The sequence below is a fragment of the Peromyscus eremicus genome, chromosome 16_21 (genome assembly GCF_949786415.1).
Source record: "Peromyscus eremicus chromosome 16_21, PerEre_H2_v1, whole genome shotgun sequence".
In the NCBI taxonomy this organism is placed as follows: Eukaryota; Metazoa; Chordata; class Mammalia; order Rodentia; family Cricetidae; genus Peromyscus; species Peromyscus eremicus.
In genome coordinates this window covers 56,853,926-56,881,579 of record NC_081432.1, presented here as the reverse complement: position 1 = coordinate 56,881,579, position 27,654 = coordinate 56,853,926, and the positions used below count along the sequence as shown (strand labels likewise).

General features: G+C 43.6%; 1 protein-coding gene across 1 annotated transcript; it reads left to right on the top strand.

Annotated features, from left to right (window-relative positions):
• The first annotated feature begins 230 nt into the window (after positions 1 to 230).
• On the top strand, positions 231 to 27,612 carry Mep1a (meprin A subunit alpha). The gene is made up of 14 exons (XM_059243876.1): positions 231 to 311; positions 398 to 422; positions 514 to 561; positions 4,980 to 5,020; positions 5,960 to 6,035; positions 7,955 to 8,072; positions 10,195 to 10,370; positions 14,162 to 14,383; positions 14,998 to 15,147; positions 17,847 to 18,062; positions 21,466 to 21,933; positions 23,194 to 23,367; positions 24,144 to 24,444; positions 27,063 to 27,612. Exons 1-14 carry the CDS (start codon positions 243 to 245, stop codon positions 27,217 to 27,219), a joined length of 2,241 nt encoding a protein of 746 aa, XP_059099859.1. The 5' UTR covers positions 231 to 242; the 3' UTR covers positions 27,220 to 27,612.
• Positions 27,613 to 27,654: the final 42 nt, after the last annotated feature.

Here is a 27,654-nt window from a genome sequence, read left to right as displayed (position 1 = left end):
TTGTTATCGTACGTTCATTTGACTATTAATTTTTCCAACTTTCTCCCAGTCTCTGGGTCATGAGTGTTTAAAGCAGGCTTCTTTGTCCTCACCCCTGAAAGTGTCATTCATTCTTGGGGACTGTATTTACTAAGCTATACAGTACCTACAGAAGGGTCAAAGTTCCCACTGTGACAGTCCGAGCAAGGTCCAATAGGCTTTTATGGCAAGGAGTCTTTGCTGCATCCAGCTCATTTGCAGCGATGCCTTGGACGAGACCTGCCTGTGGCCTCTTTCTGATCTTGTTTGCTGCCCACATAGCAGCTGTGTCGGTAAGTGGATGTCTCTTTCTATGGGTATTTAAAGGCATCAGCTCCGGCCTAAGTCACCCACTTTGTGTACATTTATTTCCCTCCAGATTAAACATCTTTCGGACGAACATGGTAAGAATCATTTCCTGTGCAGTTTTTCTGAGTTTTCTTCAACAAGGTTAGTAACGTTTTTCTCCTTTTTTTTTTTTTTTTTTTTTGACAGACGACAATACAGATAGTGAACAGAAGGATATTTCAGAAATCAACTTAGGTGAGTTCAATTTCTGAAATATTGAGACATTGAAGTCCTTTGTTTATTATTTTAATTGATTAACTGATTTGAGACAGGGTCTGTCTGTGTAGTCCTGGATGGCTTGGAAATTGCTAAAGTCAACTGGGGTGGACTACAACTAGCATCCAGCCTTCTGCCGCTACCTCTGGTGTACTAGGGCTACTGATGGGCACCACCATGTCTGAGGTGAAAGGATTTCAAGCCCAGTGGTAGGGTTACCTTTTTGAGAGGCAAGTTTATTGGTGCCTACCGGCCTTAGAAGTTTCTAGAGAATGATGAGGCCTGAGAGAAAGAGGATTACATTAGGCTGTGTTTATGTTCATGTCAGTGTGGATTCATGTTTCATGCATGTGTGTGGAGGCCAGGAGTCAATTTCAGTTCTGGTTCTTCAGGAACTGCCCAACTGGTTTTTTGAGACAGGATCTCTTTGGCCTGTGTCTTGCCAAGCAAGTTAGACTGACTGGTCAGTGAGACCCAGAGATCCACATGCTTCCGTCTCTCTATCTTTGGGATCAAAACTACTCCTGGGCTTTTACTGGGGTCCTGGGGCTCAAAGTCAGGTTCTCATGCTTGCTCAGCATTCTTTTTACTACCTAAACCATCACCCCAGTCCCTAGGTTAGCTTTTTCTAGGGAAGCTAATGAGCCCTACTGGATCTAAACCACCAAACCTAACAAATTTTCTGTTTATGAAGATCTTATATTTTCTAGTTTCCAGTTTGAAATAAAAAGGAAGAGGAATGGGTAATGATTCTACTTGCTAAAAATGATAAAGAATTAGCAGATAGTTCCGTTTAATGGGAGAAACATCATAAGCCTGTCATATGTACTAGTGATGAGGTGACTCGTTGACCAGGCATAGAGAAGCAGGTAAATGGATTTCTGTTTGGATGGCTTGTTCAGAAGTGTATTTATTGAGGAAACCCATGCTGTCATCCATTACTGAGAGGAAAGACACCGAGGTGTCGCCTGCCTTGCTTCTGTCCTCTGCCTCTGGGATTTCAGGGAAGCCTTTGTGTCTTGATATCTTTGACTGGGACTGGTGTCTGTGGAGGGACACCTGATCACTCCCACCTTGATGTCTTTGGCTGGGACTGGTGTCCGTGGAGGGACACCTGATCACTCCCACCTTGATGTCTTTGGCTGGGACTGGTGTCCGTGGAGGGACACCTGATCACGCACACCTTGACGTCTTTGGCTGGGACTGGTGTCCATGAAGGGACACCTGACCACGCATACCTTGACATCTTTGGCTGGGACTGGTGTCCGTGGAGGGACACCTGATCACGCACACCTTAGAGTTTGCAAAGACGTTTGTATCCAGTGTCACCACCACCTTACAATGTGGGAAATTCTGTTTCCCTTTTGCAGGAAGGGACAGGAAACTCCCCATGGTTAGAGAGCCTGTGCACAGTGCTGTGAAGAGGTCATCTTCTCCTTCCTAATGTGCCCTTCCTCCATTTCCTGCTCCTGTCCAAGTGCTAGGAAATGCGCATGTTTGCACACAACAGGCCCCGGGAGCAGTATGGCTGAATTAACACAAAGCATACATATGGAAAAATCAACTCCATATCTATTCCTACTGGTGCTGAGGGTCGAGTGGCTTTGCAGTTGGTTGTTATTTAATTTCCTGTTATGGTGTAACTAGGTCAGCATTGAGAGGGTTGAGTACATCTGTGGAATGTATGTACACAGAAGTGGGTAGAGCAGGGGCAGCCTTTGTCCTGGACAGCTGAAACCAGGCTCCCTTCTAATACCTGGCCCCTCTGAGGTGTCGTTTGTAAGAAGCTATGTGCTTTGTAGAATAAGACTTCTGCTGCTACATAGGACTGCGGGGATTATTCTCTGGATTGGTTTACTAGTTGTGAACTCTGGGCTGTCCTCAGATTGCAGTGCAATCCAATGATCCTGTTTGAAGCTGTTCATATTTTATAGATATTACTGCTTGTCCATAGGGTTACAAAAAGTGGAGTTACCAGGCTGGGGAAGTAACTCAGTTACTTCCTAGCGTGGACAGAGTGGGTATTGTCTTAGTTAGGGTTACTGTGGCTGTGAAGAGACACCATGACTATAGTGACTCTGCTAGAGGAAAACTCTGCTAGAGCCACCATACCTGGATGATTATTAGGTGTTTCTGCTTAGAGCACATTTTAAAGCACTTTTATAGGCATTATCATTTAATTCTCACAAGTATATACATTTCAGAGTCTTCTGGTTACTCTTATAGTTAAGGAAACAACATGATAATAATTAATTCAAAGCCAAGGCTTGAACCCAGGTGTGGGAGCCCGTTCTCGGGTTCCTCGTGGCTTTACCCAGCAGGTCCGCATAGAGGATGATTAGACCACGGGCCTAAGTGCAGGTGTCTGGGATAGTCTGCACTTGGCTGTGCTGGGGGAGGAGGTCTTTTGCTCCACCCCTTGGCGTCTCTATAAAAACCCTAGGGCAGAGACAGTCAGGGCCCGTTGGAATAGGTTCCAGGCCCTCTTGAGGCTGTCCTTTATTTTCTATCTGTTTATCTCTGCAAGATTCTCCGCAATAAATCCTTCTATCTAATATTTCCTGCTGCTCGAACTCAAGAAAACTCTGGGGAACTGTGGGGGTGGTTGGGTAAACGCCCCACACCCAGGCAGGCCTAGGTTGTGCATTTTTAATAGGGTAAAATTAAAATTAATTATCTAATTAATTAATTAATTGAGGCTGGCTTACAGTTCAGAGGTTAAGTCTACTATTGTCATGGTGGGTGACATGGTGCTCGAGAAGGAGCTGAGAGTTTTATATCTTGATCCATAGGCAATAGAAAGTGAACTGTGTCCACACTGGGTGTAGCTTGAACATATATGAGACCTCAAAGCCCACCTCCACAGTGACACACTTCCTCCAACAAGGCCACACCTACTCCAGTCAGGCTGTGCCTCCTAATAGTGCAGCTCCCTAAGGTCAAGACTCAAAAACACACGAGTCTATGGGGGTCATACTTATTCAAACCACCACATTCCGTGCCCTAGCCCCCATAGGCTTGTAGCCATAACATAATGCAAGATGCATTTAGTCTAACTCTAAAGTCTCCGTAGTCTATCACAGTCTCAATAATGTGTAAAAGTTCCAAGTTCTAAGTCTCATCTGAGATTCGTGCAATCTTTTATTGTAATCCCCTGTAAAGTCAAAACCAAAAAGCAGATTACATACTTCCAACATACAATGGCACAGGGTGTACATTACCATTCCAGGATGGAGGAAAGGGAGGATAATGAATTCACAGAGATCTGCCTGCCTCTGCCTCCCGAGTGCTGGAATTAAAGGCATGAGCCACCATACCTGGATGATTATTAGGTGTTTCTGCTTAGAGCACATTTTAAAGCACTTTTATAGGTATTATCATTTAATTCTCACAAGTATATACATTTCAGAATCTTGTGGTTACTCTTATAGTTAAGGAAACAACATGATAATAATTAATTCAAAGCCAAGGCTTGAACCCAGGCAGGCCTAGGTTGTGCATTTTTAATAGGGTAAAATTAAAATTAATTATCTAAGCATTATTTTAAAAGGTAAGTGGTGCTCTTTAAATGCCTGGGACATTTTTCTGCGATCTTTTCCTTCAAGAATCTTATTTTTCAGAAGTCCAACCAGTGTGTATGGGTCCATTTTGCTAAATATCTGAAGAGCAGGGCTTGGAGACATCACCTTAAGTAGATTTGCACATATTTATCATTACAAGGGCATTGTCCCTGGCTAGGTTCATAGGCTGCCATCACCCTCATAGGAGGAAATCAACTCAATGTATTTATCTAGGTGAAGGGGAGGGAACATGAAGGGTTGGGATGGGACACCAGCTGTAATGCCCACTTGGAAATGGCCTCCTAGTTCACGGCTTCTCTCTGAGCTCCAATTCTTTTCTGAAGAGGGAAAGGTTTAGAGTTCATGATCAATGCTATCCTTTCTATTTTATCTTATTTACAAGGTTATTTTAAAAATAACATTATTTTATATGTATGGATGTGTACCACATGTATGCCTGGTGCCCACAAAGGCCAGAACAAGGCACTGGACCTCCTGGAACTGGTGTTAATAGATGATTGGAGCTGCCATGTAGGTATTGGGAATTGAACCTGGGTCCACTGCAAGGAGAACTGGTGTTCTTGACCACCGGAGCCATATCTCCAGGCCCAGTTCTAAGGTTCTTGGAGAAGGGCTTTCATTCCAGAATTGAGAAGAGGGCATATCAATATGTAATACTTACTGACTGTTCACATTTACTCAGTTAGAGGGAAAGACCCCACAATTTCAAATAGAGATAGATGACTGCATGATGAAGTAGCAAAGATTAATTTTACTGTGACATGTCTTTTATTAATGTTCATTTCAAATACCCTTTTGTTTTTAAATCCACCCCAGCTGCAGGCCTGAACCTCTTTCAAGGGGACATCTTTCTGCCAGTGAGTGCTACCCACAATATAATACTGTGCCTTGGGCGTTGTGACACCCTCTGGAGACCAACCTGTGCTCTGGGGCTTCCTCCATGTTGGACACCGTGGAAAGGAAGCAAAGATTGATGTGTAATCTGTGTCTGTAAGAACTCCCCCACAGTTGATAGTGTACAAAAAAACATTAAAAAGAACAGAAAAGTATACAATTATCAGATAATTTATTTATCCAACTTTTCCCAATAAACGAAAAATAGGAAGGAAGTGCTCCAGGGTGTTTATAGGGGTTGTGTCAGAGTTAGCAGTTACCTGGCTCCTTTCTTTTGTTCTTATTAATGCCTCTGAATCCCCAAAAATGGTCTCTGAGGAGTTCCCATTGTTTTCATAATGAGAAGATAAATGCCCAGAGTTAGGCTTGTGGTGTGAGTGGCGTGAGGGTCATGAAGGTGGTCTTGGGCACTGGGTTCCTCAGACGTTTGTTACTGTTGTTGTTTTCCATTTTGGTTTCATCACTTAATAAGTTTACAAAGTAGCTGTTTCCCTTACAGTACTTTTCATATACACTTAGTGTGGGTTGTTTTTCCTTCCCACGCATGGCTCTTGCCCATCGCCCTGATCCCCGCCAGTGTTTTAACTCTTGTATTCCCCTTTCCGCTCCAAATCACTGCTACTCTGTTACCCCACCCGCCCTTCTCCCTTTAGGCCTCCTTTTGTATTCTCATGACTCGCTTCCCAGCTTCCTGACCCCTGTTCATCCTCACTTCCACCTAAATACCAAGATATAAATACTAAAACTCTCCTATGGGAGAGAACATACAGGGTTTGTCTTTCTACACCTGGGAAATGTAGCATGTACATACAATGGAATTTTATCCAGCTGTAAATAAACATGAGACCAGTAGGGAAACAGATGGAATTGGATAACATTATGTTTGCTCTTATTTTTCATAGAGAACCAGAAATGCCCTGAGAGACCCAACAAGCAGATGGAAGTTCCCCATTCCCTACATCCTGGCTGACAATCTGGGTAATGGAGGTCGTTCTTAACTAGAAATGGGTGAACATTTCTCTCCCCTTCCTCCTGTTCATCAACTTCAGATCAGTATATAAAGAGCCCTGAAGAGTCTTTGTCTCGTGAGAAGAAAGCCATGGCATTTCTTTATCCAGTCAAGGTTTGGACAGATGACTCAGTCAGTGAAATGATTGCTTTGCCAGCATGAGGACCCGAGTTCGATCCCCAGCATCCAAGTGAGAAGTCTGGCAGGCTGACTTAGGCTTGTAATCTCAGTGCTTGGAAGGTAGAGATGGGTGGGTCTTTGGGGGCCTGAGCTAGCCAGCCCAGCCTGCTTGGTGAACTCTGGGAGAGACGCTGCCTCAAAATAACGTGAACTGCACCCAAGGAACAACACCCCAAACTGACTCCTGACCTCCACATGCTCAAGCTTATATATGTGTACTTGACTCAACACAAACATGCACACACACATGCATGCACAGTCAGAAGTTACTGCACATGTTAAAATGGTAGTAAAATCAGGAACAACATGAAGAACAAAATTGTGAAGAAAATTTGAAATCAAAATGGTATAATTTTGTACTTCAGCGGTACAAAGGCTGAGCTGAGTATAGATTGAGGATACTATTTCCAGCATATCGATTTCTTCTCCTTGTTGTGAGAGGAACGTAACATGTTTTGGAGAACTAGAACAGTCAACCATTTCAACAAGGGCACTGAGGACTCTCTCTCTCTCTCTCTCTCTCTCTCTCTCTCTGACAGAATCTTACTCTATAGCTGAGGTTGGTCTTGAACTCAAGTCAGTTCTCACAAGCGCTGAAATAACACATGTGAGCCACCCTGCCCAGCTAAGGACTAACTTCCTTAATGATGTTGCTATGACCTTATGATTCTCCAACATGGTGCTTTAAGAAATGAAAACCATGTTGTAACCACTCGGCCAACTGCCAAGGGTTATAGTGTTTCTTTTAGTTAATGTATAAAATGAAATGTGTAAACCCAAGGGTTTCATTTCCTATGACTTGGATTAATTTTTCATTGAGCTCTCTACCTCCAGTGAGTTGATGGTGGGACAAAGAATGCGAACGAAGTGAACTGTAGTCTCAGCTCTCTGGGGGTTCGCTCCTTTTCCTCCCATTCTTGCCCTGGGTAGAACTGTGCTGTGCACGGTGCTGGCCGGTTGGTCTTGCTACTTCCTACTCTTCTCACTGGGGGAGCAAGGTAACACCCCATCTGCTTCTTTTGTGTCACACTTCTCTAAACTGTGCTCTCCTCCATCTACGGGGAATTTTTTGTTTTAAGCCATGGGCCTTATTTAGCCCAGGTTGGCCTTGAACTCCTGATCCTTCTACCTTCTCCTTTCAAGTGGCTAAGATTACAGCCATAAACCAGCATGCCTTGTTTACATGGTGCTGAGGATGAACTCAAGACCTTACTCATGCTAGGCAAGCAGTCTACCAGCTGAGCTGCATCCCCGGCCTGGGAGGATGTTATTTTAGTCTGGGGACAGGACCACTATTTCTATAGCTAGTATCCAAGGTACTTCACCCATGCATACAAAAGCCAGAATGACTTGAAAGCCATATCTGTTTCCTGCTCTGTCACATGACTCTTCTGGGGAAAAAGCTCTAAATGAAAGAAAGGACAAAAAAAAGACAAAAAAAGGAAGGTGTTCTATGATTTAGTTCAGCTTCGTACACGTGTACGAGCTACTACTCCCCTCCGGTCACGCTTGCATCGATCTCTAAATTCTGAACCAGTACCGTGCATGGAATTAACTGAAATTTTAGTTTCCAAGGAATTGAGTTATTGTCCAAAAGAAAAAAAATCTACATGGAACCTCTGTGTATTTCATATGAGTAGTACAGTCTTCTATAAGCTATGAGCTATGTCTGTTATCCAAACTGAATGATGCCTGTCAATGTCTACAGATCTGAACGCCAAAGGAGCCATCCTCAATGCCTTTGAGATGTTCCGCCTCAAGTCCTGTGTGGATTTCAAGCCCTATGAAGGAGAGAGCTCATACATCATCTTCCAGAAGTTTTCTGGGTTAGTATGAAGTATTAGAAAGCGGGAAAAGCTTGTATCCTTCAGTTGGCAAACTGTCTGAAAGACATGGTCAGAATAAAGCAAAATCACATCTTTCTCTGTTCTCTTAGCTTCTGAGCCATCTCTGTAGCATTTGAATTAGCATCCATAGGCACACGAGGCTGAGGGAGAGCAGGTAGGTAAGACAACGTGACCATCGCTAAGCAACTCACTAGTCCCGAAACACTGAAATCTACCAGCAAAGCCCTTTCCATCCGTCTAGATTCCACAGTGGAAAGCCAAAAGGAGATCATTTGTGGAAAATTCTGGGGTTCCTAACAGAGGAAGGAAACTGAATTTATGAAAAAAGACAAAAAAAAAAAAAAAAAAGATTTTGGGAAAAGGAGGGTGAGTGGCATTCCACGGTAGACTTAGGGAGTCTGTTAAGGTTCCCTAGTCTGTCGGTTTCTGAGGCATGTTTGGGGTTCTTCCTGGTGAGGGCCCTCCAGAAGGAAGATAGACATAGACGGGTGACTTATTGCTGTGAGCAAGTTCCTGAAAGGAGGAAGGATTTAGTCTGGCTTGTGACGTGAGAAGGAATATGGTTTGCTGTGGTGATGAAGGCTTGGTGATAGGAGGGTAAGGTGGGGGACATTGCGTCCTGAGTCAGGAAGTGGAGCTGGGCTGCAAAACCCCACGGCAGGTCCCATGTGAAGCCCTTCTCCAGTAAGACTCTGCCTCCTAAGTCAGTGGTTCTCAACCTTCCTAATGCTGCCCCCCTTTAATACAGTTCCTCATGTTGTGGTGACTCCCCAATCGTAAAATTATTTCGTTGCTACTTCATATAGCTTTGCTACCATTAGGAGTTGTGATGTAAATATTTGATACACTTGATCTCTGATATGCGACCCCTGTGAAGGGGTTACAACCCACCGGTTGAGAACCACTGACTTAAGGTTTCCATTGCTTCCAGAACAGTGGGGACAAAGATGGAGTCTCAGTGGTGCATTTCATGCTCAACCGCCCAGCAGGAGGCCGGGGGCATTCCAAAGGGAGGGATTTAGGGGATCTGCCAGGAGCTCCCTAGGCTGCTAGTCTCTTAGGGAAGTTTTGGGCTCTCTTTGTCCAGGATCCTTCAATATGAGGTAAGCAGTCTTTCCTGTGTGGACAGACTACATCCTGAGATGTGAACGTCTACACTGGTTAACTTGCTTCATTATGGATACTCTTCATAATCATGAAATTGGCCTCAGCTCCTTATAGGGAATTTGGAAAATCCCTAAAGAGAGAATTTAAATCAACCACAACCATCACTGAACGACAGTATTTTAATCTGAAAGCAATAGTGTTCTTTGGAGTGCCCTGTGGGTTTATGATGGGGAAGGGGAACACCAATTTTCCCTCCTTGCTATCTTGTTATGGCAGTGTGCCTGGAGGGAAGGGTAGCTTTGAAGATGGATTATCACTGTAAACTGGGCTAAGAGAACACAGAGTTGCTTGCTAAGGACATCCCACACTAAATTCTTTTCTTGTCGCTGAGCCATCCATTCAGGGAAATGGTTTACTTTCTGTTTTGGAAAGTTCCTCTTTAAACTTTTTGTTTTCAATTGATCCAAGCAACTGTTCAGTTTTAAGGATGAGGGGCCGTGCTTCCTATAGCTGTTCTTAGGATGGAGGACTGGTCCTTAGGTGCAAAGCTGTGGCCTGTTTAAAGGGGTAAGTTTTGATGCTCTGATGCATGGTAAGCTGACTAGGGCTGACAATATTGTATTGGATATTTCCAAACAGACAGAAGAGAACGTTTAGAAGGAGCCTGTAGCCTCAATACCTAGACACTCTAGAGTCAGGCTAGCCAGGTTGCTCTGGGATTCTGTCTCTGCCTTCCAAGTTCTGGGATGGCAGGTGACTCTCTTCCTCTCCTGGCTTTTAAATGAATGCTGGGAATTTGAACTCTGGCCTTCATTCTGGCATAGCAAGTGTTCCACTAAGCAATCTCCCCAGCCCCCAATTTAAAAAAATCAAACCTAACTTTCTTCTTTTAGTCCTGGAATCTTATAAATTGTAGCCATTTGAAATATATGTTATATATAAATATATAAATTATATCTCTCTGAAAACATCTTCCTCTCTTCCCTCTCTAAAGGTGCTGGTCTATGGTTGGTGACCAACATGTGGGACAGAACCTGTCTATTGGGTCGCGCTGTGACTATAAGGGCATCATTGAACATGAGATCCTGCACGCTCTGGGATTTTACCACGAGCAGTCAAGGACTGACCGGGATGATTATGTCAACATTTGGTGGGATGAAATTTTGCCAGGTGTGTATGAACCCAGCATGGGGAAGAGGATGCCGTTGTCTTTATGGCTGTCTGAGAACATCTGTGGGAGGCCCAGGCTGGCTGTGGGCACAGGAGCGCCTCTCCAGTAGGAACAAGGGCTGGGAGTAAACAGCAGTTTGAGGATCTCTCAGGGGACTGTACTGATATGGTCACAACTGGTCTCTGAATGCGAGGATGGGGTGACTCACTGTGGGGGTCACTTGGAAGACAGAAGTGTATGCTTGGTATCAGTATGTTGTTAAAAACTCAACTGAAAGTCTATTTTCTTGTTGTAATGAGTAAAAGGAACTGGATTTCAGAGGACGTAGGGCTGTTTTCTGCATGGTGGCTTCCGAAGGCTGAAGTGACGTGATGATAACCAGGGAATACATGGCAGAGGGTTTTATGTATGTGTGCGTGTACATGTATGTTCATGTATATGTGTGTATATTTGTATGTGTGTGTATGCATCTTATGCATGTATGTTTGTGTATGTGTGTACATGTATGTGTGTATCTCTGTGTGTGTGCTGGCTAGTTTTTATGCCAACTTCATTGTGGGAACCCAGCTGGGAGACTAGCTCCCATATTTTATGACAGAGAACTCTTGAGGAGTGAGGGGTTAGAGATATTAGATAGAAGGATGGAGGGGAGAGAAACAGAAACACAGGATAGCCTCGGGAGGGCCTGGATCCTTATCCCCCGGCCCTTTCTGTCTCTTCTAAAGGGCTTTTTATAGGAATGCCAAGGGGTGAAGCAAAGACCTCCCCCTAGCTCAGCCAAGTGTAGACCCTTCCAGTCACCTAGAAACCATGCACGTGGTCAAGCAATCCTCTAATGCAGCTCTGTTGGGTAAAGCAAGCTCAGAGAACCTTTGTGGGCCTCTTTATACAAGCTAGGGCCACTTGGGAAGAAAGAATTTTAGTTGAGAAAATGCCTCAATAGAACTGGCTGATAGGCAAGTCTGTAGGGCATTTTCTTGATTATGAGAATTGATTGGGGAGGGCCTAGCCTATTGTGAGCAGTTCCTTTCTCCGGGTTCAGTTCCTGCCGCTGGGTTCCTTTCACAACTTCCTGTAATGACAGACTATGACATGGAACTGTAAGCTGAAGTAAACTTTCCTCTCAGGTTGCTTTTGGTCATAATGTTTTATCACATCAGTAGAAATGCAACTAAGACAGCATGTATGTTTATGTTTGTATGTGTGTATGAGTGTGTATGTATATTCTATATGTATAGTGTATGTATGTGTGTGTTTTTATGTGCATGTGTATATATGTGCTTTAATGTGTATGTATGCATATGTATATATACGTATATGTGTGTATATGTGTGTTATATATGTGTGTGATAATTGTGTGTGCCTCTGTGTATACATATATGTGTGTGTGTGTGTGTGTGTGTGTGTGTGTGTGTGTGTATGCATGCATGTTTTGAATGTAGGAATTAGCTTGGGATGTGTAAAAGCATTCTTTCAGATCCAAAATAAATAATGAAACTCTATTGTGCTAGAAATGACTTCACTCTTAGCACACATAATGTTTTGAATAAATAATATCCTTGCTCAGGAATTTTTATTTTATTTATATTTCAGTTTTATGTATAGGGTCATATATGACAGTATGTATGGCCAAGCTTTAAAATTAAATTTGAATTCAGAAAAGACTTACATCAGCACAGCTCATTAGGGGAAAAATGGTCAGTGATCCTTACAGGAGGATGGATAGGGTTCCGTAATGTATCAGACTCCCCTACATGATTTCTTAGCATGTGTCCCTCCAGCCCATCATATTCTGATAATTCCATGAATGTGGAATAATGGAAAAATAACAGGAAGCTGTAATTGTACAAGCCTTATGTGTCACCAGCATGTAACACACACACACACACACACACACACACACACACACACACACACACACACATGCATCCTGTCACCCAAGCACTGAGGCCAAGCAATTGTCTCACCTAAGGTTCTTTGAAGGGAGCTTGGGCGTCTATTTCCCCAGAGATGAAATTTCAGATGCGACTTCATGTGTTTGGCTCTCAGAGCTGATTGCCCCATAACTGGGTGTGTAGGAGAAAAGGGGAATGGACTCGCAGGCAAAAGTCCTACCTCACCAACTATGAGCCTTAGAGCTCTCTTAGACTCCACCTAGATTTGCCTACAGGTCTAAATTTCTTTCTTCCCTACACATATAATTGGCTTTGCTGAAAATTTCATTAGCAATAAAAAAATTCCTATTTCTAAGTCTTGAGGAAAATAATACTCAATGACTTTTAAAGAAAGATTTAAGGCAAATGATGCCCATCGATCAGAGTGAACTCATGCTGGCTGCTGATCTGCAGATTTGCCGCTCATATAATCTATCATCTAATCATATGATCTAACATATAATCTGCAGTGCAGGTTGGCATATCTGTCTCCTATCTCTAGTTCGATCTCATAAAATTCCATTTATCTGAATGACCTACAATCACTGGGTTATTGCTCTCTAAGGAGACAGCAAACCCAACGATCAACAGAGCCAGTATGAGTCCCCAGAGTTATTTGCACCTTTCATTGTATCTCATCCGCAGTCTATGGAGCCTGGAGTTTAACCTGAGGCCACCGCTGACTATGATGCAGTTTCCGCCTCCATCCCCTGAGTCAGGACTGTGTTTCCTCTTTTCCACTAAGGAAAAGATGCGATTTCTGAGGTCTAGCAGAGGTTGGCAAGCTATAGTCCCATGAGATGCAGTTGCTTTTATAATGGAAACAACTATGACCAAATGCGTTGTGAGAAATTAAACATCTCTCAATCCTTCCTCTCTGGATAGGAAACAGTAAATTATTGGTGACTGGTCAATTACAGGACACTGATTCAGCTATATAGTTCAACTCCTTATGGTGCAGCATATCTTATCTCCTTCTTACTAATCCAACCTTAGTAAGCTACCTTTGATAGGACAATATTTTTTTTTTATTCCCATCTTGTTTTTTCTTATACGTGTTCTTCCTCGACCAAGGGGCATGAACTTGGACTGACATGATTCTTTCTTGTCAGAGGCTCAGCTTTCCCTTTGATCTTTGGATTTCTTTCTCCTAACACACAAAAGAGCTGGTCTGGTAGAAAGATGGACAGACCTGGTAATGGGTGTACTTGGTTATTAGAAAGATACGTCATAAACATAATCCTGAATATTTTCCTTAATTCAAAAATTTCCTTTCTTTTTGTTTATAATTCTTATCTTATATTTGCTATTTTACTTTCTTTCTAAAGGCCACACACATATACACACTCTCATACAATTGCATGAAGTACTTGTAATGCATAATAATATATGATATATAAATATGTATATTAATAGAACATGGACATTTTATGTCATTCCAACAATCTTATACATACTATTTTACAAAACTCTGTATTATGGCATCAATGGATTAATACTAATAATCAACAGTGTATATTCTTTTATATATTCTCTTAACTGACAAGCCATCTCTCCAGCCTCTCTTTTATATATTCTAATTGTAAGGTACACATACATACATATATATATATATATATATATATATATATATATATATATATATATATATATATAGGTAGATAGATAGATAGATAGATAGATAGATAGATGGATAGATAGATAGATAGATAGATAGATAGATAGATAGATAGATAGATAGATGCTAATTGAAAATGCAATATTTCCCTTTTTGAGATATCTGAGTATCAAGACAAAGAGGAAAGTCTGGAGAGGATAATGTGACGAGTGATATCTGTGGGTTGTCTCTCCCACAGACTATGAACACAACTTCAACGTTTACGATGACAACTTCATCACAGACCTCAACACACCCTATGACTATGAGTCCGTGATGCACTACCGTCCGTTTTCATTTAACAAGAATGAGAGCATCCCAACCATCACAACCAAGATTCCTGAGTTTAACAGCATCATTGGGCAGCGTCTGGATTTCAGTACCATGGACTTAGAGAGACTAAACCGAATGTACAATTGCAGTGAGTACCTCTGTGCCTGGCTAAAGTGGCTTGCACACTTTTCTTGAATGCTTTGCAAAGCAGCAGCCTACATAACCTTAAGCACTTTCTCTTCAGAAAAAGACATCTCATGGGATGCTCATGTGCTATGCATGGTTTGTAAGGTACCAGTACTGGGCAAATGTAAGGAGCTGTTATTGTCTACTTCCTCTGGCTTCCTTTCAAAAGGCGAATAATTACGTAAAGGTCAAGATAGGCAGGGGGCTTGAAAGTGTAATGTACCCTACAAACTCTTTCCTCCGGTTAAAGTTCTCTAAAGCTCTGAGATGGGAACATGTCCCAAGTGTGCTGAAAAGGTATACAGGGCCTCGTGAATACAAGCCCATTGTGCTAGCTGCCTCACCCTTGGTCTTGAGTTCACGTTGGCCTGTCCAGCAAGAAATGAGTCCAGGTTTTTATTCTGGGTCTCTAAGCTACATGGTGTCTATCTTCTAAGAGCAACCAGTGACAATAAGAACTGCATTTGAAAAATGAAAGGTCTGTGGTTTTGTTTTGATTTAGTGGCTTAAGGCATTGACTTATTTGGAATGAGATACCTTACATTTTTAACCATGTGTCAAAAATGTCCTGTGTAGCCACAACCCACACCCTGTTGGACCAATGTGCCTTTGAGAAGACAAACATCTGTGGAATGATCCAGGGGACCAGAGATGATGACGACTGGGTCCGTGAGGACAGCAGTCAGTCTGGACGAGTGGATCACACCTTGGTGGGACAGTGCAAAGGTTGGTGATCGTCAAAAGTCAGCACCCTGAGCTGGTAAATGGCTGCTGGCACATTTTGCCTTTAGGTTATTGTGTTAATTATCAAACCTGAAAATCTGAACAAGGACAAAGACTATTTCTCATATCTTAATCATTAACTCAATAGAAAGTATCCAGGCTGTGGAGATGCAAGAAAACATTGTAGTTAGTCCCCAGCCCTGCATGCTAGTGACCTTAATTAGCCTCAGAAGGTGACACAAAATGAATGCCTTGAAAATAGGAGGAGAAGGTGTTGGGAAGAAGTTTCACAGGAACAGATACAGGGCAGTAGAGGATGCACATTATCAAAATGCGTTGTATACATGTGTGAGATGCCAAGGAATACATTTTAAAATATTTGTAACTAAAAATAGGAAATAAAGATGTATGTTTACCATGTCAAAACTGTTAAGGACATACCTAGTTAATAACACGACTTTATAATAGAGGGTAGTGTTTCCAGGTCAGTACCCACCAATGGAAATACCATGGTAGCCACATATATAATGCACATTTTACAGTAGCCTCATAAAGGGCTAAAAGGAAACAAGGAAAGCTCATTTTGATTCAAAGGTATTAGTATTATTATATGTAATGAACATTAAAATGCCTCTATGAGATACTTTAACTTTTCATAGGAACTATCTATGTTGTTACTCTTAATAGTACTTCTCAGTTTGTACTGGCCTCACTTTGAGTCCTTAGTGGACACATGTGTGTGATAGTTGATGTGTTGGCAGCGTAAGATCAACTAGTTCATGCATTTGCTTTATTTCCTGAAAACCCATAAGGTCAGACAGATTTCAGTTTGAAATGCAGCACCCCCGCTGACTGTTGGTGATTGCAGGGAATTGTTACGGTGTGCTGCTTTTCTTAAGACGTCTTGGCATTTACAAGGCTTGCGAAACACAGACATGCTAAAACTCCCCGGAGGAATGGAGGGATGAGGCTTACAAAGCCTCTGGAGGGAGACCTGTAGCTCCCTCTCTCACTTTTCATATCTTCAACTTCCCTTTTTCTGGGGAGGCTTTTAAAATTCTATTCACTTATTTATTTGTTTAATTATTTATTGACGAGACAGAGTCTCCCATGGCCCAGGCTAGTGCAAACTTGCTCTTCAGGGGCAGTGACCTTGAACATCTGATCCTCCCTGTCCACTTTCTTAGAGTTGGGGTTCTGGGGTGCACCGTCACAAGCAATTTATTTGGTGCTGAGGATTGAACTGGGGTTTCAGTTGAGCCACATCTCTAGCCCCTTTAAATTTTTTTTGGTTTTAGGGTCTATTTATCATGTGTCTGTCATGAAAGTCATGTCAAGCCTTTTTGAAAGCAAGTAGGGTTACAGTTAATAGTAGCCCTTTAAAGGCTAGACTGTTGGACAGCCTTTTAGCCCATGTCAGCCCAAGAGTTGATCAGATTTCCTTTCACAAGAGTCAGCTAAATGCCAGGCCACCAAGAAGGTCAGAGGTCACAAACCACTGGTCCTCTGAGCGGGGCTGAGGATGAAAGTCTCTGTCACACAGTACTCAGAGGGCGATCGGTCCTGAGGTTGCCACTGCGACCTCTGATTTGCCCTCCCCTGAGGGTTCATTACTAGGCTAATCATATTCAACATCCAGAGAGGCAAAGAGATGACTGCAGAAGAAGAGCCTTCTGGGAGAATGTTCTAGATCCCTTGTAGGAAAGGACCACACACGCCCCAGAAGGAATATCTGGGAAAAGCTCTAGTATTTTAACCAGACCATCTATCCTGAGTCGTGCATTCAAAGGTTCCTTGCTAGAGAGGGTTTTCTCTGCTCAGGTAGACTTCAAGAACCTGAAGAGTCCCCAGGGACAGAAACCACTTCTCATTTGAAACTCACAGATAGGGGACAATGTCCAGTCAGGTTAGCTGGGACATGGATTCAGACCTCCTGGGTGCTAGGCCTGAGTTATTTGATTTTTGTTTTTCAGCTCTAAAACTAACGTGGGCTTAACTTTCTTCTTCAATGTTCCTCCAGAGTTTTCCTTTATATTTAGGGGAAATCCTCAATCAGCTCCTATGTCTCGAATGAACCATTCCATGGAACAACAGATGATTCTTTACCACTGATAATAGACCCAATCATTGTGGTTAGAAACAGCAGTTTCAACCTTTTTTTGCTACAGACATTTGAAACCCAAACCCAAACCATACACCTGAATTGTTTCTTTCAGATTTGAGGAGATCAACTCTTTTCTTTGTAATGAATCTCTAATTTAAACTAGGAAGTTGGCAAGGGAAATGGAATTCACCTCCCAAATACCGAATTCCATCACATTCGGATTGAAGACTGTGTGAGGCAGACGTTTGCATTTTTACAAACTTGGAGAAAAGGAAAATAAAGGGAAAGATGCAAGTTTGGATCATCCATAATTCCAGCAGTCTAGAGGCTAAAGACAGCAGGATCATGAGTTCGAAACCAGCCTGGACTACGTAGAAAATCTCTCCCAAAGTAAATAAACATAAATATAATAGAGAGACGTGCAGAGCGTAGCTAGCTAGTCGCTATGCCCATTGAGAGAGGATGTTTCTGTTCCTGTTCCTCAGAGAAGTTCTAGCTTTGGCTGCCTAGATAACAGCGAGGGTTTCCTACGTCACTCTGTCTGGGTAGATGGAAGTCACGACGGTAGAGATGGGATGTTTGGCTGCTCTCTCCACAGCTGCCGGCTACTTCATGTACTTCAATACCAGCTCTGAGGGGACAGGAGACGTGGCGCTGCTGGAGTCTCGGATCCTCTACCCCAGGAGGAAGCATCAATGCTTGCAGTTTTTTTACAAGATGACAGGAAGCCCTGCAGACAAACTCACTGTCTGGGTGAGGAGGGATGATGGCACGGGCAATGTGCGGAAGCTGGCCAAGATACAGACCTTTCAAGGTATCTAGAGCCATCCCAGAAGGACCGCCTTGTGCAAAGCTGGGGCCGTGGTCCTCTTTCTGCTGGTCTCTCTCCTATCACCCTCTCCATTCTTCTCTTGCCCTCTCCTTCTTCTTCCAGCCTTCCTCTGCTTCTTTCTCTCTGTCCTCCATCCCCACCACCTCCATGCTCTTCTGAAAGTCCACCATAAGCTCCGGCATGTTTTACCAGCATGCTCTAGGCACTTGAAAACTAAGGGCATAGGTGAGGCTCAAAGACACTTTTAGAAGAGGCCATATGAATACACAACTCCAAGAAAGTAGGCGATTCAGAGGCGGAGATGCAAGAGCGAAGAGATGCTAGCCAGTTGGCCATGACTGGTTTGGGTTCTGTTTCAGGGGAGGAAATGACATCACTATTTAAAAGACTGACGTACCTTGAAGTCTCCATCCTGAGACTTCGCAAGTGTGTTTCAGCTACTTCAGCATTTAAAATAATGATAGGAACATAAGCCATTGAGTATATCAGCTCCACTGTGGCCATCTATTTGCTAAGTGTTGTTCTCTGTGTTTCTGGGAGTCCAAATGAAAACCTTTGGGATGTGAGGGTCCTCAGATCCAGCTTCTTAAAGCTAAATATTTCTAGTTTTTGTTGTTGGGATAGCAGGTCTTCAGAACAAGTAGGGGAGACAAGCTTTCCCTTTCCCCACCCAACCCAGAAGTCCTCAAAATGAACTCTAGAAAACAAATATTGTTTCCACTGTATTGAAGAGACTGCTTTTCTTAAAGGGAGAAAACTTGCTGAGATGTCTTTGGGAAGAGTAGGTGTCCAATCACTTTTACCCACTCCATCATCAGCTGAAAACTCTGCAGGCATAGCTCTTTTCTTTTTCTTTCTTTTTCTTTTTTTGCAGTGGGGGAGGGTCATGGTTTGCTGTTCCTGGTTGTAATAATCAAAACTAGTATGGTGGAAAGATGTCCGCAATCTGCCTTTCACTTTTTCCTTTAGTAATGAAAACATTATTGTAAAGAACTAGCACATAAAAATATTATACAGTGAGATTAGCCAGACACATATAGCATTTCAAAAATGCCCTTTAAAAGTAAAGAATATTTAAAATGAAAATGTGTTGTAAATATAATGATGTTGATGGACTGGTTGTTAACTGTGTCCAGCTCACTCTGAAAATGTTACCCTGGGAGCATGAACCCATCCCAGGTGGAATTTAGTTCCTTAAACTGGTTTGACTTCCCATAGGGCATCTTCATAAATTCCCTAAAAATAACGTGTAAATGGATTTTTGAAGTCAGTTCATTCTAAGGTTGGCCTGTCCATGAAACTTTTCTAAAAGGCTAATCGAATATGTTCTGGCATTTATGGAGTATTCAGCACAACTTAGTTACAATCATTTTGGAGTAGCTTGTAACTTTGGTGAAATGTCTATTTTAATCCAGAAGCTTACATAAAAATGTGTCTATCAATATGCTTATCAATATGTAAGGTAAGGGTCTATAAGACTTTTATATTAAGCTAAGCTACAAAATGTTTAAAAACAAAAAAGGAGTATGAATACACAGACGCACATGCACACACATGCGCACACGCACACACACACCCCTACACATATACAGCTTATGTTATAGTGATGCCAGGACCTCTAATAGATGACATTCTGAACCACCATGGATGAAGTTTGTCTCAAACAATCGAAGCATCACCATCACCTGCCTGATTCAGGGAAGCCTCTCACTTAGATAAAACCTTAGGAATTTCATTTTAAAAAAAAGTCTGTGATCATATGGCACAGTCTCGAGTCCACTACTCCCCTGCCCCACATTTCAGCCTCATTATCACAACCTGTATTTAAAACGAAAAATAAAATCAAAGCAGTTGCTCAGTAGCGAGCCATGAACTTTCATTCTCCTGTCCCCACGATCTGTAACCGGCCATGTGCTTACTTCTCGTCTATGCTTTTTGTCCCCATTTTAGGCTTTCAGTCACCCAATCTATTTCCTGTCCATGTGTCCCTATGCAAGAGATGACAGCCACACAGATTCCCATGTTACTGATGTGGTCCATGTACCTTCTCTACCTTCTTAGTATGTCTGGCAGGTCACCAGTTCCACCCAGGAGCGCTTCCATGGTCATCCTTAGAAGGACCAGAGAGCAAAGAGGGATACGGATGCTCTTAGTTCTGGAAAGAGCTTAGCTCTGGCTAGAAGATGCAGGAGAGGAAAGAGGCCATCCCCAGGGTCTCCTCTCGACTTCATTTTCAACTAACTTTCTTTGCATGTGTTTTGGGCGTTCTGAGTTACTCTGTCCCTACCTCACCTGGACTTCATACTCTGGCTGTTCAACTCAGCGTCCCATATTCCGCAGTGGCCCCTCATTCCCTCACCTCAGCTCTTTATTCAAAGTTCCCACTTCTAGTCCAGTCTCCGCAAAAGAACATGTAGACCATGTCTGCTCTTGGGACGTGAGTCACGGGCTTCTGGTAACCCTGGATTCCCCGGCTCACCTCCATACTGGTGTTTCCAAATAGACAAGGAAAAGTCTAGACAAACAGATTTTTGGTAACAAGTCCCAGGCTGAACCATATGAAATTTATCCATTACTTGATTTTTTTTTTTACTCCAAAAATGTCTGTTTTATATGGTTCAGCTGATATAAACACAGACATTTTAGTGCTACCGATAGCGGGGGAGTGCTGTGGCAACAGCAAGTTCGCTGGGGAGGAAACCTGTGACTGTAAAAACAGTGAAAAGCAAAACCAATTAAGATTTGATTACCAGTTGTAAAGTAAAGCCTGGGGTCGGGGAGGGGAGTGAGGAAGGGGGGGATAAGAATGGGCACAATGATGTGAGTGTGAGAACGCCGCAGTGAAGCCTACCACCGTGGATGCTACCTTTAAATGTCACAGTGTGCCTTTTTTTTTTTTTTTTTAATTTTTATTTTGCAATACAATTCAGTTCTACATATCAGCCACAGATTCCCCTGTTCTCCCCCCTCCCGCCCCCCTCACCTTCCCCCCAGCCCGCCCCCCACTCCAATCTCCTCCAGGGCAAAGCCTTCCCCACAGACTGAGATCAACCTGGTGGACTCAGGGTGAGACAGTTGATTGGCCTGATCTGTTTGGGAGGCATCCAGGCAGTGGGACCGGGTCCTGTGCTCATTGCATGAGTTGGCTGTTTGAAACCTGGGGCCTATGCAGGGTCCCTTGGCTCAGCATGGGAGGAGGGGACTGGACCTACAGTGTGCCTTTTTAAGAAGTGGTTCCCCTTGCTAAACAAGTGATTTGGCAAAGTTGCTTAACGCGTCTACAATGGCGCCTATGTTAGGAGCTGCCACGAAGAGTGAATGAGGGAATTGGATATGCCAGGCTCATTCATTGTTGACATTGACTGTCATCAACCTTTGTCCTCAGGAGATTCTGACCACAACTGGAAGATTGCTCATGTGACACTCAAAGAAGAGAAGAAATTTCGCTATCTTTTCCAGGGCACCAGAGGTGCCTCTGGTAACTCAGAGGGGGGGATCTCCCTGGATGACATCACTCTGACAGAAACGCCCTGCCCCACTGGGGTGTGGACCATACGGAATATCTCCCAGGTCCTTGCGAACACGGCCCAGGGGGAAAGGGTTCTGAGCCCTAGGTTCTACAGTCCTGAAGGCTACGGTCTGGGGGTGACCTTGTACCCCAATGGTAGAAACACCAGTAAGCCTGGCTATCTGGGCCTGGCTTTCCACTTGTGCAGCGGGGAGAACGATGCCATTCTGGAGTGGCCCGTGGAAAACAGACAGGCCGTCATGACCATACTGGACCAGGACCCCGATGTCAGGAACAGGATGTCCTTAAGCATGATGTTCACGACCAAAAACCAAACTTCTTCAGGTAGGTAATCTGAGCAAAAGAACTGCCCCTCAGGCTGGGATGGCCAGGATCGGTCGGTGTAAAAAACAATCATGTTCCTCAGTTTTTCCCTTGTGTGTCGGAACAACATAGTGATGTGAGTGTGGAGTTATTGGTTGTTTTTCTTGTGTGTGTGTGTGTGTGTGTGTGTGTGTGTGTGTGTGTCTCCATGTGTGTGTGGAGGCCAGAGGATAGTCTTGAGTGTTACTCTTCAGGCACCTTTTACCTTTTTCAAAACACTTCTTATTATTATAAAGTATGTATGTGCAGATATATTATCTACATTTGAGCCCAGATGTTAGCAGAGGCTAAGAGGCATCAGATTCCGGGAAGCAGAGTTCCAGAAAGTTGTGAGCTGCCTGATGAAGGTATTGGGAACTGAACTTCGGTCCTCTGCAAGAGCAGGCTGCACTCCTAACCACTGAGCCATCCAGCCCTCCATCCACATTCTTTTGACACAGGGTGTATTGTTAGTCTGGAACTAGTCAGGTACACTACAGTGGCCAGGCAGAGAGCCCCAGGGATGTGCCTGACACCACTGTCCCAGTGCTGGGATGACAAGCATGTGCCACCATGCTTGGGGTTTTTGCTGTTGCTGTTGTTTTAATGTGGGTCCTTGGGGTCAAACTCAGTTTCCCCATTTGATGGTAGACTGAGTCATCTCTGCAGCCCTGTTTTTCAATGCCATTGTCTCCTTCTTTATCCTAAATTTCCTTTTAGTCATCTATGAAAAGCCTGCTCTGTACCAGGCTCAGCAATGGAGTCTCAGGTTCCAGGAACTTGAATGTCCCCCACCCAACCGGAATCAGTTCTAAGTGAGAAGGTAGACATTGTCCGCCAGAAACTCAGACTTCATTAGACTTTCTATAGTATTGATGTGTTAAGTCTGAGACTGACTGGCATCAGTATGTCCATGAGATAAACTTACATCAACAAAAAGATGGGCTATTTTTTTTTTTCAAAAGAGACATAAACCTCAATGAGGGTCAGCAGTAGGAGTCCCTGTGCTCGTCATTAGGGAAAGCTACTTGGTAGAAGGCTAGCAAGCAGGGCTGTGGTTCTCTGGCCTTCTCACCTCTTAGTTCCAATTTATAATCATCGAGTAAATAGAAAAAAATCTTGATTTGTGTGTGTAAAGTGTGTGCATGTGTGTTTTAACAAAGCCCATCATGCTCATTAAAGACAAATTGGAGGGGACAGTGTAAAAGCTAATGAGACTGTTTGTCCCTCATCACTCTGCAGCTATAAATGACTCTGTCATCTGGGACAGGCCATCCAAGGTAGGAGTCTATGATCAGGAATGTGACTGTTTCAGAAGCATTGACTGGGGCTGGGGCCAGGCCATCTCCCACCGGATGCTGATGAGAAAACGTTTCCTTAAGGACGACACCCTCATCATCTTCGTAGACTTTGAAGGTACTTGTTAGACTTCCTGGGACAATAATTTTAGGCTCTGCATGGTCTATTGATTTACCTCAATTTTAAAGCAAGTCAGCGAGGTGGGAATCCCTTCCTTCCTTCCTTCCTTCCTTCCTTCCTTCCTTCCTTCCTTCCTTCCTCCCTCCCTCCCTCCCTCCCTCACCCCACCCCCCTCTCCCTCTCTTCCTCCCTCCCTTCTTCCTTTCTTTCTCTTTTTTTTTCTTTAAAGAAAAAAGCCTGTGTTGTAATAGCCACATTTTACTTGTTTGTTCAAGGATTCGTACTTTCGTATGATGCTTTGAATATGTTGCTTGATTGACACATGAAAATCATGCATAGTCATGCAGAGTATACCATGTGACACAGTGACACATCTGTCTATTATATGACTAGCAACCCAGGGCAAGTGGAGCTAGCTTTTCAAACACTCATCATTTCTTTGTATTAAAAACTATAATCTTTAACTGTCGCTGGGAGAAGCCAAAATTTCATCTTTTTGAAGTGTTATCTTTGTGGTAGTTAATCGGATATGACAGTGTTCTGGCTTCCGGTTCGCCTCAATCTATGCTCCCTTGGTTTGATTATGCTTCTTTTTGCAAACTCAGCAAGTAATTGTGTGACAGAATCACTTTCCAATAAACGAGCCGGCATTATGAGAAAAGCCGCTTTTCAATGTAACATGTGGTATTTGTGAAAGGTAGAGGAGGCTCAGGGAACTCCACAGTCAGTTACTAATCTTGGATTCTCTCACTGCCGTGGCCCGTTTCCTGAAGATCTCACCCACCTGATCCACACTGAAGTCCCAATTCTAGCCAGCAACGTGATCTCCCGAGGCCTCCTTCTCCAAGATCAGGAGCCTCCTGTCTTGGGAGAAAGCCCTGGAAGAGCCATGTTGGAGGAAGCCCTGCCAAGCAGCCTGGGCCAGAGACAATCCGGCCGACAGAAGCGGTCAGTGAAGAACACTGGCCCCATGGAAGACCACAACTGGCCACAGTACTTCAGAGATCCCTGTGACCCGAACCCTTGCCAGAATGAAGGCATCTGTGTGAACGTGAAGGGCATGGCCAGCTGCAGGTAGGCTCCACGGCCAAGGATGGCAGGAGGTGGGTGAGGTAGCGTATCTGAGTCAAATTTGCTGTCCAAAACCTCACAATGGTGGGGCTGAGGAGGTGTGTCAGTTGGTAAAGTGCTTGCTGCACAACCAGAGGACTTGAGTTTGGGTCTCTAGCACCCCCATAAAACATCAGAGCATAATAGCACACCCCAGTGCGGGGAAGGTGGAGACAGGGGAATCCATGGAGCTCACTGGCCTGATAACCTAGCTAAATCAGCCAGCTTCTAGTTCAGTGAGACCTTGCCCAAAGTAGAAGGCGAAGAGTGACCAAAGAAGATAACCAGTGTCTATTTCTGGAAACATGCACATGAGCACATCACACACCACACATGCACATGCACACACACACACACACACACACACACACACACACACACACACACACGAATGTAGGAATACATGTATGCACATACACACACTTACACACATACACACACATGCATGTGTGCACACATGCATGCACATACACCACACACACACACACACACCCACACACTCACACACACACAAGTACATAATACCTAAAAGAACACGGCAGTGACTAAATTATACAAGATGTTGTTTGCCTTAACTGTAACGCTATGGCTCACAAATGACCTAAGGGCTTTGGCTTCCTGGCTTCCTGTCACAGAGAATCAAGATCAAACTTAAATCTTCATGGACACAGATATCTTATTAGTTATTTAGTAGTAGTAGCAGTAATAGTTTTAGAATTAATCAGTTCTGTTCTATTATTATGTTTCCAATCACTGTAATGGAAACGTGATTATCATCATATTTCTGCTTGATGGATATCATGTGTCCTCCTAAGCATTATTTGACATGATCTGAATTATCTTTTCTGCCCTCAAGCACAGCTCTTCTTGCCTTCATCTAGTATATCAGGGAGATGAATGTGCAAAGGGTAATTTGTCCCAAATTATCTAGATAATCAAGGCTGGAGCTGGGACTTGCATATACCACTGCCTGTCTCTGAAGTTGGCTGTGTCTGATAGTTATTTTTCTAACGTTTGCATACAAACCTAACGAATATGTCATAAACAAAGGTGTGGAGGGAGAGACGCATCACCTGTGGTCAGCAGGGTGAAGGCAGATGTAGGAGCCATGCTGCATGTGGTCCCAAACAGGCAGGTGTCAGCTTTGTTTCTTTTGAGCTTTTACCTGCAAATAATTTCAGGCTTGGAGATACACTGCACAAATACTACAGATTTCCCTATATCCTTAAAATTTTTTCCTGTCATGTTAATACCTCATACAACCATGTTACCACTAGCAAAGGCAAGGCACGGACATCAACTCAACTCTAAGGACCAGACAGCAGACTTCATTTAGATTTCAATACGTTTTCCTCAATGTCCCCTTTCTATTCCAGGACCCCACAATGCATTTAGTTCCACATCTCCTTAGTCTCCTTCAACTTGGAACAATCCTTGTCTTTCACCATTTTGACATCTTTGAAGAGTGACGCCATTACTTCACAACATTTCCCTTAATGGTATTGACTCTAGATTTTTTTTCATGACTAGATTGAGCTTATGCTTTAAATACCAGAGGCCAAGAGTGCTTTGCTCTTATTATGTTCACTGCTCCTGGGGACACATCAACAAATGTTGACTCACCCAGATAGAGCACCAACAAGAGATCGAAGATAGGGGCCTGTGCCTCTGCCTGATGGTCCTCAGATGCCATTTCCCAGTAGGGACTTCTACTAGCCTCACTGGTCCCTGAAGGGAGGCCAGGAGTTGCCACGCATGCACCAAAGTATTCTTTTCCACAGTCCTGAAGCTGGGTCTTTGTGAGATAAGCTTGCTAAAGGTAACTCAAGCTGGTGGCCTTGGGTCTGAAGAGAAATGTTTCTGATTTAAGAAGCAAATTCTTAAGCTAGAGATGAATCCTTTACAAGTTAAAAAAATAAATAAATAAAAGCCAGGTGTGGTGGCTTACATTTGTAATCCTGGCACTTGAAAGGCTAGTGCAGGAGGATCATGGGTTTGAGGCCAGCAGGAGCTCCACAGTGAATTCCAGGCTAGTCTGAGGAGTCACAATGATACCCTGTCTCAATACTCACCCCAGAACTAAGAGAGCAAAACAACTCCAGGGATAAAGAAGGACCCCTGACTCATAAACACCCCAACCTGTTCCACTGAGTTCTCTGCAGCTGAGATTCTGGAACAAAGGCAAGCTTTGTCACTGTGGAAGCTGTGGAGCCCTTCCCCTAATGGACCTTATGCTAAATAACATTTTAAGAAGAAAACAGTCCCCAAGTGTAGCTGTTATGCCCCTACTATGTGTCAACAGCCCTTAACTGGCATAGGACCTGTTTTTCAGCTTTGGGTGGGAAACACCAACTATGTGACTCTGAGAGTTATTTACCCTTCCTCAGCTTAAATAACGCGAATGGCTGGATTATAACCCCTACCTCAAAAAGCCGTGGTGTGGTTAAATGTATTGCTATGTATAAAGCCCGTGGATGGCCTGGCGGTGGGCTGTGATTGTTTGCTACTGTTATTGGCAAGTCATGTTACTAGAAAGCACCTGAGGTCCAGGTTGTTTGCACTCTCTGTGTCCTGTTCCACAGGTGCGTCTCTGGGCATGCCTTTTTCTACACGGGAGAGCACTGTCAGGCCATGCAAGTTCACGGCAGCGTGCTGGGCCTGATCATTGGCGGCATCACTGGCTTGATCTTCTTGACCTTTGTCACATTTACCAACACTTACCAAAAGCTGATGCGGTGAGCAGATGCCTGCTGACGTCCACCAGACTGCAGAAGGGCCTCCTCCACCCAGACTTTCTTCCCGTGGTCAGCATCCTTTGGAATAGTTTTTATAACAAGCATTTTTGAAAGGGCTTCCAAAACCAAAGCTGCCATGTGTGGCTCTTCCTACTTCCGTCCCTTACCACTTCTGTCCCTGCACAGCTCTGTTAGCCGTCTGTGAATTCCTGGTGAATCCTCATGTCCTGAGACAGCAGCCAGCACTTTTAATTATAAACCTTTTGCTGGCTTGACTCTCTCCCCTTAGATCACAAGCTCCAGTCAGGTAGGGGACACGTTATCATCAGCCCCAGGGCTAGAAGCATACTTGGCAGGTATATTGTGAGTACTCAGTAAGTATTAAATGAATGAACCAACCAGTGAATGAATAGCTGTGAAATAATAGTCTATTGTGTGT

Coding starts and splice junctions, on each gene's coding strand:
- Mep1a (XM_059243876.1), top strand. CDS start 243: ATGCCTTGGACGAGACCTGCCTGTGGCCTCTTTCTGATCTTGTTTGCT. Junction 6,036..7,954: donor CATCCTGGCTGACAATCTGG/GTAATGGAGGTC, acceptor CAATGTCTACAG/ATCTGAACGCCAAAGGAGCC. Junction 24,445..27,062: donor AAGGGCATGGCCAGCTGCAG/GTAGGCTCCACG, acceptor CCTGTTCCACAG/GTGCGTCTCTGGGCATGCCT.